The sequence below is a fragment of the Mobula hypostoma genome, chromosome 27 (assembly GCF_963921235.1).
Source record: "Mobula hypostoma chromosome 27, sMobHyp1.1, whole genome shotgun sequence".
Lineage (NCBI taxonomy): Eukaryota > Metazoa > Chordata > Chondrichthyes > Myliobatiformes > Myliobatidae > Mobula > Mobula hypostoma.
In genome coordinates, this window is record NC_086123.1 from 32,027,642 (window position 1) to 32,045,293 (window position 17,652).

General features: G+C 41.0%; 1 protein-coding gene across 5 annotated transcripts in view; it reads left to right on the forward strand.

Annotated features, from left to right (window-relative positions):
- The window catches only part of LOC134338343 (probable E3 ubiquitin-protein ligase HECTD4), a 291,135-nt gene that overhangs the window by 197,736 nt on the left and 75,747 nt on the right, over positions 1 to 17,652 (forward strand). For all 5 annotated transcript variants that reach the window (XM_063034109.1, XM_063034111.1, XM_063034113.1 and 2 more), the window contains exons 47-50: positions 3,487 to 3,635; positions 7,511 to 7,590; positions 12,902 to 13,065; positions 17,313 to 17,550. In XM_063034109.1, the coding sequence (XP_062890179.1) occupies positions 3,487 to 3,635; positions 7,511 to 7,590; positions 12,902 to 13,065; positions 17,313 to 17,550 (631 nt within the window). The remainder of the gene's footprint in view (positions 1 to 3,486; positions 3,636 to 7,510; positions 7,591 to 12,901; positions 13,066 to 17,312; positions 17,551 to 17,652) is intronic.

Consider the following 17,652-nt stretch of genomic DNA (forward strand, 5'->3'; position numbering starts at 1 on the left):
ACCTTCGTTCCGGAGTCCGGCGCTGATGTCACTGCGCCACCAGCTTGAGTATCTGCAGCATTTTCTATTATTTCAAAACTCTGGCATCCAAGTAGTTTGTTTCCAGACTTTAAATAGACGAAGAAGTAAAAACTAACATTGCAGGCTAGTCAACATCTGAACAGAAAAATATTTAGTACCTTGGAAGTGCCTTGCTTAGAATATGATCTCTGTTCCAGTTATAAATCTTGTCATAAGATGTTGACTAATCTGTGAGTTTACAAGTATTTTCTGTTATTTCACATATTCCCAGAGCCTGTGGTGTTCTGATAATAGGCTATAGGAGCAGAAATAGGCCATTTGGCCCATTGATCCTGCTGTGCCATTTCAACATGGCTGATCCAATTTTCTTCTCAGCCCAGAACTCCTGCCTTCTCCCTGTATCCCTTCATGCCCTGAATAATCAATAATCTATCAACTTCTGCCTTAAATATACATAGAGACTTGGCCTCCACAGCTGCCTGTGCCAAAGAATTCCACAGATTCTTCATTCCCTGGCTAAAGAAATTCCTCCTCATCTCCATTCTAATAGGGTGCCCCTCTATATTGAGGCTGTACCCTCTGTTCTTAGACTCTCACACTGAAGGAAACATCCTCTCCACATCCACTCTATCAAAGCCTTTCACTGTTCGATAGGTTTCATTTAGGGCACCCATCATTCTTCTGAATTCTGGTGAATACAGGCCCAGTCCCATCAAACACTCTTCATATGACAAGCTATTCAATCCTGTAATATTTTCATGAACCACCTTTGAACCCACTCCAGTTTCAGCACATCCTTTCTAAAATAAGGGGAACAAACCTGCTCACAATACTCCAAGTAAGGCCTCACCAGTGCTTTATAAAGTTATATCCTTGCTTTTATATTCTAGTCCTCTTGAAATAAATGCTAACATTGCATTTACCTTCCTCACCTTGAACTCAACCTGCAAATTAACCTTTAGAGAATTCTGTACAAAGACTCCCAAGTTCCTTTGCACCTCAGATTTCTGTATTTTCTCTCCATTCAGAAAGCAGTCAACCATTTCTTCCACCAATGTGCATGTGTACTTCCCAACTTTGTGTTCCATGTCATTTCTTTACCCATTCTCCTAATCTGTCTAAATCCTTCTGTGGACTCTCTACTTCCTCAAAGCGACCTCCCCTACGCCTATCTTCATATCATCTGCAAATTTTGCAACAAAGCCATCAATTACATCATCAAGATCATTGATATATAACATAAAAAGAATCTGTTCCAACACAGACCCCTGTGGAACACTGCCAGTCACCGTCAGCCAGCAGAACAGGCTCCCTTTATTCCCAATCTTTTCTGTAATACCATGGGCTCATAGCTTGTTAAGCAGCCTTGTGTGTGACACCTTGTCAAAGGCCTTCTGAAAATCCAAGTATGCAACATCAACCAATTCTCCTTTGTTTACCCTGCTTGCTGTTTCTTCTAAGAATTCCAACAAATTTGTCAGTCAAGATTTTCCCATGAGGAAACCATGCTGACTGAGGCCTATTTTATCATGTGCCTCCCAAGTACCCTAAGTCCTCATCCTTAATAATAGACTCCAACATCTTCCCAGCCACTGAGGTCAGACTAACTGGCCTATAAGTTTCCTTTCTTCTGCCTCTGTCCCTTTTTGAAGAGTGGAGTGACATTTGCAATTTATCAGACATCCAGAACCATTCCAGAATATAGTGATTCTTGCAAGATTATTTTTTAATGCCTCCATGATCTCCTCAGCTACTTCTTTCAGAACCCTGGGGTGGACACCATCTGGTCCAGGTGACTTAGCTACCTTCAGATCTTTCAGTTTCCCAAGAAGCTTTTCTCCAGAATGGTAACTTCACACACTTCATGCCCCCGACACCTAGAACTTCCACTATACTGTTAGTGTCTTCCATGGTGAAGACTGGTGCAAAATCCTTAATCAGTTTGTCCGCTATTTCATTGTCCCCCATTACTACCTCTCCAGCATCATTTCCACTCTTGTCTGTCTTTTGCACTTTACGTATCTGAAGAAACTTTTGGTATCCTCTTTAATACTGTTGGGTAGCTTACTTTTGTATTCCATCTTTACGTTCTCAATGACTTTCTTACTTGCCTTCTGTTGGTCTTTTAAAGCTTCCCTGTCCTTTATCTTCCTGCTAATTTTTGCTCTATTACATGCACTCTCTTTGGCTTTGTTAGCCACAGCTGTCATCTTTCCTTAAGAATACTTCTTCTTCTTTGGGATGTATATATCCTGCACCTTCCGATAATTTTTTTTTTTACACAGTGGAATTTTCTCCAAGTTTCCCTTCAAAGTCCTGTTTATCTATTTCTTGTAAACTTTATCGTGATTTGGTTTACTGGCTATCAGAATAAGGGTATTTGCTGCGGTTATTCATGTACCGAACTAATAAAGCACCCACATACCTGTGCAAAAATAAGCTGCTGAAGATATTCAGCAGGTTGGGCAGCATCTGTGGAAGGAAATAGACTGCCAATGTCTCAGCAATCTCTATTGCTGTTTCTCTGTGCTGCTGCTTGTAGAACAGCTACCCTGCACTGGATTGCCATGATTCCTTTTCTAGAATCTATTTCTCCCTACCTAGCATTGCTATTGTAAGAGTGACTTTCCCAAACAAAGGGGAGCCAACCATTTTAATTCCTATCTCCATTCCCGTTTTGACATATCAGTCCATGACCCCCTCTTTTGCCACAATGAGGCCTTTCTCAGATGGAGGAGCAACACCTAATATTTCATGTAGGTAACCTCCAACTTGATGGCATGAACAGTGATTTCACCTTCCAGAATTTTTTTTCCCTCCCTCTTCCCACTCCTTTTCCCCATTCTGGCCTCTTGCCTCTTCTCCTCACCTGCCTATCACCTCCCCTGGTGCCTTTCCTCTTTCCCTTTCTCCCATGGTCCATTCTCCTCACACATCAGATTCCTTCTTTTCCAGTCATTTATTTTTCCTACCATCAGGCTTCACCTATTAACTTCTAGCTATCCTAGGAGTATGCTAATACCTGCTGTGTGGGCAAGTGGTTAAGGCATTGGACTAGCAACCTGAAGGTCATGAGTTTGAGCCTCAGCCAAGGGAACATGTTGTGTCCTTGAGCAAGGCACTTAATCACAGATTGTTTTGCAACGACACTGGTGCCAAGCTGTATGGGTCCTAATGCCCTTCCCTTGGACAGCATTGGTGTCGTGGAGAGGGGAGACTTGCAGCATGGGCAACTGCTGGTCTTCCATACAACCTTGCCCAGGCCTGCGCCCTGGAGAGTGAAGACTTTCCAGGCACAGATCCATGATCTCACAAGACTAACAGATGCCTTTACTTATTCAAAACTGATTAAATGAGGTACATTTTTTTAAAGCTGCATCATATTGCTTAGAGTGTGCATGTTCTCTCTGTTGTTAAATGCATACAGCAGACTGGATAGCTTATGGTTGGTTGTTTTCTCTTAAGGCACCATCATTTTATTGGGAATTGGAAATTGTTTCGTATGGAGACACAGATGACGACAGTGGCCCCATTGTGTCTTTTGGATTTGCAACAGAAGCTGAGAAAAGGGATGGAGCTTGGACAAATCCAGTTGGAACCTGCCTCTTCCACAAGTATGTGCCTTTAAACTGTCAATTTACAGCTAATTGTTTGGAAAACAGGGGATGGTTTAACTTCAGTTTTACTTCCCTTTCTATCAATGATACTGGCGTTGGTAGATAATTTGATTAAATTTGGCTATTGCCACATTAAAATTTGAAATTAAAAAGTTAAGATAAACTGTTTTCATTTTAAGAATCTATTTGAATGGGCAATACTTTGTCCAAACAGGTAGTGGTTGAATACTTTCATCATTATTCAGTATTCCTCTTCTCATCTGTTTTTCATACCCTAACTTTTCTATGCTGTGCTCTTTCTCCTGTTTTGTCATAAATAAGTAGTTTTTATATTCATGGCACACATCAAGAAGCTTCTCAAGTCATTTGCTGAAAAGACTGTAAGTGATGGAAAGATGACTCACAGATGCATTGAAAGAAAAAAAATATTCATGAGGCTTCTGCTTATGTTATTTTTTCTGGCTAAAATTCCATATTTGACATGTTGGAGTATTTTGGCCTCATTTCTGTTAGTTGAATCAATCTACTGCATAGCAGTTTGTGAAACTGCTGCATTTTAGCAATGCAGAATCAGAATTGTTTCAGTGAACACTGGGTCTGTGCCATCTCTGTGTGAGTGCAATCTGTCCCGTTCCACTCCCCTGCTCTCCCCTCCCCTCAGCCTTGTAAATTCTGTCCTTTCAGAAACTTATCCCATTTGAATCCTCGTGTCACTTTTCATTCATATATCAAATTAGGCTGATTATGAGAAGTTCAAATGGGAAGTTAAACAGAAAATAAGGGTAGCAAACAGGAGAGCATAAGACAAGACTTTCGGCAGGTAAAAAGGGATGCAAAAATATTCTATATGCATGTAAACAGGAAAAGTGTTGTTAAAGGGACATTTAGAGACCTAGTTAGAAATAAATAAATGTATCTACAGTGGCATGCAAACGTTTGGGCACCCCTGGTCAAAATTTCTGTTACTGTGAATAGCTAAGCAAGTAAAAGATGACCTGATTTCCAAACGGCATAAAGTTAAAGATGACATATTTCTTTAACATTTTAAGCAAGATTTCCTTTTTATTTCCATCTTTTACAGTTTCAAAATAACAAAAAAGGAAAAGGGCCCGAAACAAAAGTTTGGGCACCTTGCATGGTCAGTACTTAGTAACACTCCCTTTGGCAGGTATCACAGCTTGTAAACACTTTCTGTAGCCAGCTAAGAGTCTCTCAATTCTTGTTTGAGGGATTTTCGCCCATTCTTCGTTGCAAAAGGCTTCTAGTTCTGTGAGATTCTTGGGCCGTCTTGCATGCACTGCTCTTTTGAGGTCTATCCACAGATTTTCGATGATGTTTAGTTTGGGCGACTGTGAGGGCCATGGCAAAACCTTCAGCTTGCACCTCTTGAGGTAGTCCATTGTGGATTTTGAGGTGTGTTTAGGATCATTATCCTGTTGTAGAATCCATCCTGTTTTCATCTTCAGCTTTTTCACAGACGGTGTGTGTGATGTTTGCTTCCAGAATTTGCTGGTATTTAATTGAATTCAATCTTCCCTCACCTGTGAAGTGTTCCCTGTACCACTGGCTACAACACAAGCCCAAAGCATGATCGATCCACCCCCGTGCTTAACAGTTGGAGAAGTGTTCTTTTCCTGAAATTCTGCACCCTTTTTTCTCCAAACATACCTTTGCTCATTGCAGCCAAAAAGTTCTATTTTAACTTCGTCAGTCCACAGGACTTGTTTCCAAAATGCATCAGGCTTGTTGAGATGTGCCTTTGCAAACTTTTGATGCTGAATTTTGTGGTGAAGACGCAAGAAAGGTTTTCTTCTGACGACTCTTACATGAAGGTCATATTTGCGCAGGTGTCGCTGCACAGTAGAACAGTGCACCACCACTCCAGAGTCTGCTAAATCTTCCTGAAGGTCTTTTGCACTCAAACGGGGGTTTTGATTTGCCTTTCTAGCAGTCCTACGAGCAGTTCTCTCGGAAAGTTTTCTTGGTCTTCCAGACCTCAACTTGACCTCCGCTGTTCCTGTTAACTGCCATTTCTTAATTACATTACAAACTGAGGAAACAGCTACCTGAAAACGCTTTGCTATCTTCTTATAGCCTTCTCCTGCGTTGTGGGCATCATTTATTTTAATTTTCAGAGTGCTAGGCAAAGCTGCTTAGAGGAGCTCATGGCTCATGGCTGCTGATTGTTGGGACAAGGTTTGAGGAGTCAGGGTATTCTTAAAGCTTTGAAATTTGCATCATCTGGCTTTTCCTAACGATGACTGTGAACAAGCCATAGCCCTAACAAACTAATTAAGGTCTGAGACCTTGGTAAAAGTTATCTGAGAGCTCAAATCTCTTGGGGTGCCCAAACTTTTGCATGATGCTCCTTTCCTTTTTTTCACTCTAAGATTGTACAAAACAAAAATAATACACTAATCTTGCTTAAAATGTTGAAAAGAATGTTTCATCTTTAACTTTATGACTTTTGGAGATCAGTTCATCTTCTACTCACTTAACTATTCAGAATAACAAGAAATTTTGACCGGGGTGCCCAAACTTCTGCATGCCACTGTAAATCTATATATCTATATCTATCTATCTATCTATATATATATATATATTTGCCTTTGATTACAGCGCATCGTTTTTCTCCAGCACTCAACTTCTCCCCTTAATCAATATCGCTGTTTCCTTTCCTGCACAGCTGGTAACCAAGAATATTTAAAATCTAATCTTCTTTTCCAGTGAGGTTACTATTACTGGTACAATATTGTAATTCCAAATAGTTGATCCTTAAATTAAATTTGATTCTTGCATTACCTTCCAGTACTCTTTCTTGATTTGTATTTGTCCACAGTTTATTCTGGTGCTATTTATTACTCCCAATTCTTTTTGTACTTTTTTCATTTATCATAGCAGCTTTCCATCCCAAATCCCATGACAATTATTTTAAACCTCCCCCAAAGAACAATATCAGCCTTCCCAGAAAGATGTTGGTCCTAGCTCTCTGAAGGTCTTATCCAGCCTGGAGTGGTTCTGGTACCCCAGGAATCTTAACTCTCTTCTCTTCTCCCCAACCCCCCCCCCCACCCTCATCCTGCACTATTTCATTAGCCATGTATCAGTGAGTTAAAAAGATTAAACAAATGCATTGTGCAAGCAGTATTCCAGAGATTACTATCTTTCAAACCCTGTTATTTAATCTCATTCTAATGTTCAAAAAATACTTTCCATCTGTATTTTGTATCTTTTGTTATTGGTACTGTTGTGGACTGTGACCTTCTGCTTGTTCTTTTCACCCTCCAGCATTTCCTGTGGTTGTTCAGTGACACCAGGAAAGCAAAATGCCTTCTGCAGCCATAGGAGTCTCTGTCCACTTTTAAATCATAGAATCCCTTCTAACTGATGCTGTCTTCTCCCTCCCTTCTCCCACCCTGTACAATAGAACGACCCATGTTGCTTTGGTTGAAATGGGTGGAATAAACTCTTCTATTAGCATCCAGAATTTAAAACTGGTTAGAGAGTAGAGTACTCTCAGGACTCATGCCTTTTTGTCCATCACCCATTCGATGTCTTCCTGCGGTATCAAAGTCTGGAGTAACCACTTAGGGAAATGCACTGGGTCTCGTGGATGGACCACTATGACACTGGAGGTTACTCAAGCTTCAGAAACTACAGCTTGGGCTCCTCCAGCTGATGATGCTTTCTGATATTTTTTTTAATTCCTTGGCTCTTTAAATCTAATACATTTTTTAAATTACCCATGCTTTTCTTCATATGCATCTTTTAAACTCATCAGGACTTATTTCCCATGTTGGTTTGGAACGACTTGCTGTAAGTGCTGTTTATAGAACAAGAAACTCCAGTGTGCTACTTTTCTATTTATGCAGCAATGGGAGAGCTGTGCATTACAATGGATCCAGTCTGCTGCAGTGGAAGAGTGTCCGATTAGATGTCACCCTGTCACCTGGTAAATGGCAACAATTTTTCACATTATTTAATTTTGATTACTATTATTAGTTTAATGTATTTCAAATTCAATCAACATTTCAGAACTGCTTCAGATTATCTTGACAGCTCCTAATTTCCTGGAATTTTAGATCGTGATTGTTTGAATTCCACTGCTCACCCCATCAGAATTTTGAAAGACATGCAAATGAAAACTTCAGTATGTTAATATTATGCAAATGGCATTGTGCCTTGAAAAAGTATTCAGCCACAACCCTTTGTTCACATAAATGAGTATTACCACCAGGGATTGTGATCAATTTAACTGAGAATTTTAACTTGTGAATCACGTGCTTCTTTTTTCACTGCAGACCCAAAAAAACAGACAGTTGTAAAGCATGAAAAAAAATCCCTCAAAAACTGAAATGTCAGCAGTTCAAAAGTATTCATCACCCTTTGCTCACTACTTAGTTGAACCATCTCATGCAGCTATTACAACCAGTAGTTTTTGGATGTCTTAATTAGCTTAATAGAGCAAGATTTGCCTATTCCAACTTGGAAAGTTGCTCAAGCTGTAGCAGGTTAGTTGGGGAGCGGCGATTACAGCAAACCTGAGGTCTTGCTGGAGATGTTAGATCAGGGCAAGGTCAGGACTCTGATTGGGCCCCTCAAGGACATCAATTGTCTTCATTCGAAGCCACTCCATAGTTGCTCTGGATCATTGTCCTGCTGAAAGATTAACTCCCTCCCTACTTTAAAGCCCAATTTATACTTCTGTGTCAAATGCATGCCATAGGTATCGCGTACCCTATGCCATAGGGTGATGTGCACCTCCCCAAAAAAGTAACTCATGCGTCACGGCGACGCAGACCGCAACAACTGTGATTGATCCGCTTGGTAGCATCGCATTTCCTCCTACGCATTACCGGTTGCTTTTCTCCGCCATGTCTGTACACTGATGCGAAATAAATGGTTGGAGACGATGAACCAAATTGTCAAATCTACCTGCCGACACCGAAAATATTTGAAATGCATTTCCTCGTCCATATCTCTCACGAAGAAACTCAACACAGTGGCATAGAAACCCCACCTCCAACTAGCGTTTTGGCGGTGAGTTGCAGAGCGACGCAGACGCAACTACGCATGCTTGCTGCGGCGTAGGGGTACGCAAAAGTATAAATCAGGGCTACGGCGTAGCCCGTACGCACAAATATAAATCAGGCTTAAGCTTCCTGGCAGAGGTGAGCAGGTTTTTATCCAGGATCTCTCTGTATTTAGCAACATTCATCTTCCCATCAATCCTGTCCAGATTTCCAGACCCTGCTGCTGAAAAGCATCCCCATAGCATGATGTTACCTCCCACCATATTTTACAGTAAGGATGGTGCTACAGTACCTGGCTGATGCACAATATTAGATTTATGCCACATGTACCACCTAGTGTTGAGGCCAAAAAGTTCCACTTGAGTCTCATCCAGCCATAAGACGTACTTCCATATCTTTACAGTATCTTCTAAGTGGCGCTTTGGACAGCCTTTAAGGGCAACGATACGGCTTTTTTGAAGCCATGGCTTCTTCCTTGCCACTCTTTTGCTGTAAGGTCTCAGAGCAGTGGTCCCCAACCTCCGGGTCGCGGACCGATACTGATCCGCAAAGCATGCAGGGGTGCAGCAGTAGCCAGAACCCACCCAGCACATCTTTAAGAAAAAAGTGGAAATAAACAAGCTAATTAATTAGGTGCTGTCTGGCATGTAAATGTTGGCCCAGATCAGAGGTGATATAAGGTAATATATTGCACCTGAGGAAAGTTAGCATATTTCGTGACTTAGGGGCACTAATGACTAGGATGTACATTAATAGTAACAGATACCTTGTTAAGAAGTTGTGGTTTTATGTAGATACTGAATGATCACAAGCAGGTGTTTTCTGTTGTTTGTAGGGTTTTCTGAAACCTAACATCATTCATCCAGCTGGTTGAGAAAGCACTCACGTGTTTCCAATTCCAATGTGTTATTATATTGAATAAACAGCCATCCTTACTCAATTCCTTCTGGAGCCACCAGTGATTTATATTTGGGGCCAGATTTTCATTTATGGTGTAACAAAACAGAAAAGCAAAGGAGCTCTGTGGAGCCCCACCATATGCTATGTTCCAATGACTAAAAATATCTGTTAGCCATTATACTTTGCTTTCTGTCGCTAAATCAATTTTGATCCAACTTGCAGATTGCATTGATCACACAGAATCTGTAAAAAGAAAAAAAACTACATATAAATGTAGCCAGTGTTGAGCACGTCAAACATTGACTTCATCTGCAGCTGCCTCAAAAAGAATTAATCAAGTTGATCAGAGTTAACTTTAAACAGTTATTGATTAATCTGTGTCTTTCCAAGTAATAGATGCTGTCCCTCTGCAGTTTGCTTAGTAGCTTTCAGTAAATTACTGAATTTATCCTTTTTAAACAATTTAGTGCACTAATGGCCTTTCTGTTCTGCACCTTTGGCCAAGGGCATTGGAAATTAAGGTTAACTCTCCCCTTCCCCCTCCCTTTTACTTCTCTTAAAAGGATGAGATAGCTTAATTCCAACCTGATAATTTATCTGTTTTCAAAGATGCTGCATGATACTTCCTTTTTCAAGGTTTTTATCCCTTCCAATATTTCCCAAACCACCACAGGTAAACTGGCTATATTGTAGCTTCTCTTTTGGTTTGATGTCAGTAAACATTCATTGAGAACCATATCCATCTTTCCCATCTCTCCGTACATTAACTTTTTGGTCTTAGCAAGCCATGTTCTTGTTTTCTAATTTTCAAAATAATTTCCTGTGAAATTTGCCTTCATATTGGTAGTCTGCCTTTCTCTGCCATCAATTCATCTCATTTGATAATACAGGAATCATATCATCGCTTCTCAAAGCTGCAGTTTTGTTTTGAAACCAATCTTGTGAAACACGTTAGGACTTTCCTTCCAGCATCTTTGTCATTCTCTTCTTTGCCTCCTTAATCTTCCTTTTACACATACACCTACTATACTTCAGGATTTTCTAGCAATTACAAGGACTTGTAAATAAAAAGAGATTTCTTTTTTTGTTTTATCCATCCCTTTAGGGAATTTTTGAATTTGGGAATCCTTTCCCTCTGTGTGAAAACACTTCCATTCCCTTCTGTATCGTATTCCCCCACCCTATATTTTCCCTCCTTATTGCCCTCTCACCTCTTCTCTTCCCTTCCCCTGTTCTCCTGACCTGCCTATCATCCCTTATGGTTCCCCATCTCCTTCCCTTTATTCTGTGGTCCACTGCCCTTACCTATCAGATTCCTTCTTCAGTCCTTTACTTCTCCTGCTTATCACCTCATTCCTCTTCATCTCCTCTTCCACCTACCTTTCCCCCTCACCTGGACTCACTTATCACATGCCAGCTGTGTTCCTCCCCCTCCCCCCACATTTCTATTCTGTTTTCTGCCCCCTTTGAGTCCTGATGGAGGGTATTGGCCCAAAACATCAACTACTGATTTCCCTCCACAGATGCTGCCTGACCTGCTGTATTCCTCCGATATTTTTCGTGTGTTGTTCAAAATTTCCAGCAAATGCAGAATCTCTTGTGCCTTCCCAACCTTTTTTTTTAAATGCTGTGGCCCCCTACCATTAACCAAGGGGTCTGTGGACCCCAGGTTGGGAACCCTTAAACTTGAGTGTGTTTTACTGTCTGACACAAATTTATCTGGCGATAACTATTTCAAATTATTTTCACATTAAAAATGTACCTATCAATTGAGATCTTATGGTTTTGCAAAATGGAACTGAATTTCAGCAAAAGCAGACAAGAACTAGGAACAGTAACAGGTCATACAATTCCTTGAACGTCTGCTCTGCCATTAAGTAAAATCATGGCTGATATAACCTGGTCTGCACTCCACTTTCCCGACTGTTTTCATAACTGATTTCTCCTAAGTCAAAATCTTGATTTCAGTCTTAACATTCTTAACATGTTGGCATCCATTCCCTTCTGGTGTGAAAAATTCCAAAGATTCACAACACAAAGAAATTCCTTACTTCACCTTTCTGTGACTCCTGAACCTGATACTGTATCTCTTAATTCCAGTTTCATCTCAATTCTCACAAAGGAAAATCCATCATCTACTTTTTCAAATGCCTCAGAATCATAAATTGTTCAATGCAATCATGTCCTTACTCTTCTAAACATCAGAGAAGTTTCTCAAACTACACCCACTTGTCTCAAGTATCGTTCTTCTCAGTTGCACTAACCAGTTCTCTCCTGTATTTTCTACTTGTCTGCTTTATTTCTCAAAACTTCTTCATGTCTTCTATAGTATAAAGGTTTAAATTGTTCTAATCCCTTGGTACCTTTTATAAAATTTCTATTCTAATTAATAGCTGACATCCCTTACAATTAATGCCCTATTATTAGCACATCAAATATTTGCTTACAATTTTGCTCTTCTGTGCACACTTATTGTTTGAGGATTCACTCTTAGCAGTGTGATTGGCTTTTTTCCTGGTTCTTGTTTCAGCGCACATGATGTATCATTCCTTCCTATAGGTATACTTGTTCTTTTGAGCAATGTTGTGACCTCCTATCCTTTTTCTTCAGTCTGTCTTGTCTATGGGACATCAACAATCTGTTGAAGTACTTTTTCAGTTATTGGGAATTCATAAATATTTTGCAGCTTTAAGAATGTGAGCAATTTGTTCATTCATTATGTGCCTAACCATATGACGTCGGCAATCATGATTTTTCCATGACCATGAGTCTTGGCAAATTTTTCTACAAAAGTGGTTTGCCATTGCCTTCTTCTGGGGCAGTGTCTATACAAGACAGGTGACTCGACCCAATTTCAATACTCTTCAGAGATTGTCTGCCCGGCATCAGTCGTCGCATAACCAGGACTTGTAATATGTACTAGCTGATCATACAACCATCCACCACCTGCACCGTGGCTTCATGTGACCCTGATCGGGGGTGGGGGGGAGGGGGGCAGGGAAGGAAGGGTGTGCTAAGCAATTGCTACATCTTGCCCAAGGGTGACCTGCAGGCTAGTGGAGGGAAGGAGTGCTTTACATGTCCTTTGGTAGAGATGCATCTCCACCCCGCCACCCAAGTGAGCAACTTGGAGTGGAAGTCATGTCCCTCTTCCTACCCTAATACATGAACAATTAGCCCTGGTGGCATCAACAAGCAACCAGATCCATCAGGTTGTCCCTTGCCTGTTTAACTAGCCTTGTCATTGTTACAATGGAATTCACAAACTAGGAAGCACATTTGAATAAATATATTTTCTTTTGCCCTTTATTTCTTTTCCTCCTGATTTAGGTGATGTTGCGGGTATTGGATGGGAGAGAAGTGACGGAACTCCCCCACCACCTGGTCAGCCAGCAAAAGGCAGAGTATATTTCACCTACTGTGGTCAGCGACTCAGCCCATTTCTCGAGGATGTGTCTGGTGGAATGTGGCCAGTGGTTCACATTCAGAAAAAGGTAATCCTTTCATTTTTCACTTACTTTTAAGCAGTTCATTTGTAACTAACTTGGTGAGTTTGAGGTTTGGTAATCCTTTGTTGATATTGCCAAAGTAACATAACATGTGATCTTACTACTCTCCCTCATGTTTCTGTGGAGGTTTCGATTCCAGCGGTGGGGTGGGGGGGGGGTGGTGTGGTATAACAGCATGGGAATAGTGGAACAGTAGTTTAGTGCAAAACTAGCTCGTCTTGAACATTTTGTAAGCAGCATTACACTGGGTCTGAGCCTGGTTTATCAACTGAGGAGCTTTGAAAAGTAGTGTATTTTGCTTAGGTAATCCTCTGTGAATAATTGGAAAGTTAACTTTGTAGCCTTTCCTTGATATGTGTGGACTGCTTCTTGCCAAGCTGGTAATAAATTCCCCTGCAGTCTAAAGAGAAAGCATCTGTCTTGCATTTGAGGAGTATCGCAAGGATCTATGAATACATAATACAATATTGTTTGTGTGTTCAGCAAGGCCCTTGCTTTTCCTGAAATTGTTGCTCAGATTTATGTTATAGTGTCGAGCTCAACAACAGCATCTTCAAATTATGTATTGCCTTTGACATAGCAAAACCATTCCAATATGGTACACAGATACATTGTCAAATGAACAAAAATCTGTTGGCCACAACAAGCAATGTGATGATAGCTTTGGTGAGTTCGATAGTTCTGGCTGACCGGAAGTGCACTGAGAGCGGTAAGCGTAAAGGTGTTGGGTGCTTACTGTTCTGGTTAACAACAGATGGTGCAATCCGGCTCATATTACGATCGAGGAACGTGTTTGTAGACCGGATATTGAACTTTTTGCTGTTGGACCCTGGCCATATTCCACCAAGATACAACACTGGGCGTCACAGGAGGTTGTTCCTGCCTGTGGCCATCGAACTTGCAGCTCCTCCCGTGGAGGGTTAGACACCCTGAGCCAATAGGCTGGTCCTGGACTTATTTCCATCTGGCATAGTTTGCATTTTGTTGTTTGATTGTTTGTGGTTTTTGTATTGCTATATTTATGCTCTATTCTTGGTTGGTGCAGCTGTAAAGAAACCCAATTTCCCTCGGGATCAATAAAGTATATCTATCTATCTATCTATCTAGTGTTCAATTGAAGGAAATATCTGTGCAGTTGTAGTTGAGCAAAGAAGTGGTCTGAAATTTTGGATACATGAGAAAGCTGGGAGGCAATGTAACAACCATGAAGTTGATACTGTGTTACTGAACGGCTCAAAGAACCTCAGGGCACTGCTGGTATTGGTGTTCAGACTAGTTGTCCACGTATGCTTGCTCTTATAGCATGGATATGCTGTATTAAGCAATTCTTTTGCAGTTAGCTGACAATTAAACAACACGGCTGTAATCTGTGTGCTATCGAAATTGATAAACCAGCATTGAGCTTGAATAGTTTTAATTGTGTTGATTTTCTCACCCAAAAAGTAAATAGGTTTCATATTTTGTGTATAAAGATACTTTAAACCCAACTTTACTTCAAAGTTACTTGTTGCAAGCTTGAAAACCTAAAGGCTTATAACTATAGTATGTACAAGAGAGCTGACTTTTGTCATCCAACTCAAATAAATCTGCACTTTACCAGTTCAGCAGTCTTGCTAATCCCTGCATCTAAAAATTCTTCTATTGTGGGTCTTGTTCTCAGGTGCCATGGTTTAACAAAGCCTTTCCCTGAGTAAGCTCAAGCACAAGCTGCTCTAAATAGCCATCTCGTAGGCATTCAACAAATTCCCTCTCTTGCGATCCATCACCAATCTTATTTTCCCAATCCCCTTGCATATTGAAGTCCCCCATTACAATTGTGATATTACCCTTATTACATGCCCTTTCCAGCTCCCTTTGCAATCTCAACCTCACATCTTGGCTACTATTTGGAGGCCTATATATGATTCCCATAATGTTTTTTTTTACCTTTGCAGTTTCTTGACTTCATCCACAAAGATTTGACATTCTCTGACCCTATGTCTCCTCTTTCTAAAGACATAATTCCATCTCTTACCAACAGAGCCACACCACCGCCTATGCCTTCCTGCCTGTCCTTTCGTTACAAAGTATATCCTTCGCTGCCAACTATGACCTTCTTTCAGTCACGACTCAGTGATGCCCACAGCGTCATAGCGACCAATCTCTTAATTGCATCAGGACTTCATCCACCTTATTCCAAATACTACGCGCATTTAAATACAGCACCTTCTGTCCTGCATTCTTCACCTTAATGAATTTTGCCTCTGTATTTACTATTTACAGAGTCTATTTACACTATTTACACCATCTGCATTTGTACCCAATCATTGGTTTGTCCTTCCTTACATTCATATTGTAGGTCAGGTCACTCGTCTGAGTGCTACTGGTGCCATGTAACCCAGTACTACCTCTTGCATGATCGGGTGGTAGGCGACTAAACCGGCTCCCCCACCAGCTTTCCTGGTGAGGAGGGTGGCTAGACACCCTGCAGAACAAAAAACAAGACCTGTCAAAAGGGCGGATGAACCCTCTCGTAGAGTCAACGGCCATCTAGCAAACACGTGCTGTGAAGCGCAGAAAGGGCATCCCTTGCATCGAAGCTTGGTCTGGCCATTCACTGCAACAGAACTTCCCCCAGCCGTTTTGGACCCCACTATACCACTGGATCCGGGAGGGAATGTCAAGAGGGTGTGTCTGGACCTGTGCAACCCCCTACTCACCTAAAATCCATTCACGCGCACGCTGTTCCTTTCTGAGGAGTGGGGTACCACCCCACTAACTGACTGAAAGGAACCATCATCATCCTATGGGATGGATAGCCAGAGATTACACCCATCATCTACTTGTAAACCTGCTGGCTTATTCTCAGCTCTATCATATTGGTTCCCATTCCATATTAGTTTAAACCACTGTCAACAGCTTTAGCAAATCTGCCCGCAAGGATGTTGGTTCCCCCTCAGATTCAAGTGCAACCCGTCCCTTTTGTATAGGTCACACCTGACCCACAGGAGGTCCCAGTGATTCAGAAATCTGAATCACTGCCCCCTCCTCCAATTCTTCAGCTACACATTTTTCTGCCATCTCATTCTATTCCTATCCTCACTGTCGCATGACACAGACAGCAATCCCAAAATTACAACCCTTGAGGTCTTGCTTCTCAGCTTCCTTCCTCACTCCCTGTATTCTGTGTAATTAATATCACACTGTTTTGGTAGAGCTCCCATGAAACACCATGAGATTCTTTTCTTCATTAAGAATGGTGTATACTTACTGCCTGTTACACCACTGGTGTTTAGGACAGCAATGAAGGTTCTATATTTCTGGCCGTGTTCAGGGCTTACTTCATCATGTCACTAGCTTCCTCTCCATTTTCACTACTGTCAGTCATGCAAGTCCCGGGTGAAGACTTAGGAACACCACCGCACCCAGATGTAGAAGGATTCTTCATTGCTGTTTCCATAATAATTTTGTTTTACCAGTCAGGGTTGTTAGTCCTGAGCTGAACCCCCGAACCTGGAGGACCAGTGGGCCACTCTTAGTCTGGCCTCTACTCTTTGACGTATTTAGCAAGGTGACTGTACCGAGAGCCAAAGCATAAAGCCCTGACTCCAGCCGACATAGCTCTCCGGGTCTTTGAGGTACGCAAGCCTCCAAGGTTGTGGTCCTGTTGGAGGAAGGTTGGTGTATAAGGAATAAAAAAAATTAAACTGTTATTTAAGACAGCAAAATGAACTTTAAAAACTTCTATCTTGGAAAGCTGTAGTATTGGAGATTGTCTTTTGAATGAGGCACTAAAATTTAAAAAAATCATATCACACAATTTTGAAGTTGTGCAAGAAAACTCTACTGGATGCCTGGACTACATTTAAGCAAGTTCAGAATACAGGCTGTTCCTGTATGCACAGTGACTGCAGCATATCTTCTCTAACAACATAAGGTCACTTACAAATATAACATAGACTTGAAAGGATTTTAAGCATCATGAAATCCTAGCTTTTCTAATTGAATATTCAATAACATTCGAAAATAAAGGAGATAAATTTTTTAATGTGAGTCTGATTCTGTTGTGGAAAATCAACGTTTTGCCCAATAGGATAATACCAAGCCTCAAAGATAATGCATCATTTTATTCTAATCATATTCTGCAAAACAACAAATTTCTGGACATTTGTCAGTAATAGTAAACCATATTCTGATTCTGATCAGAATCTCAATCTGTTTAATAATTGTTCCTTTTTGCTTGTTTTGAATAGAATACTAAAGTTCGTGCAAACTTTGGATGTCGTCCTTTTGCTTATGCAGAGGGCCAAGCTCACCGGAATGCAGCTGACCTTTGTGTTGATCTAGCAGAAGAAATTAGTGCCAACTTTGAAGCTTTGCCATTTGCCATGGCTTCAGACAGTGATAACGACGCTGGTGCTAGTGTGGCGTCAGATTCTGGGTCCCATGGACCACCCTGTCGAATTGCAGCAACTGGTGCAGCACAACAGCGTAAGTAATATTTTAGTTATGTTCTTGTTTCTATTATTTTGCTTATGCTGGTAGATTGTTTGCAAAGATGATTCCCAACTCTATCATAAAGATAATAACCAA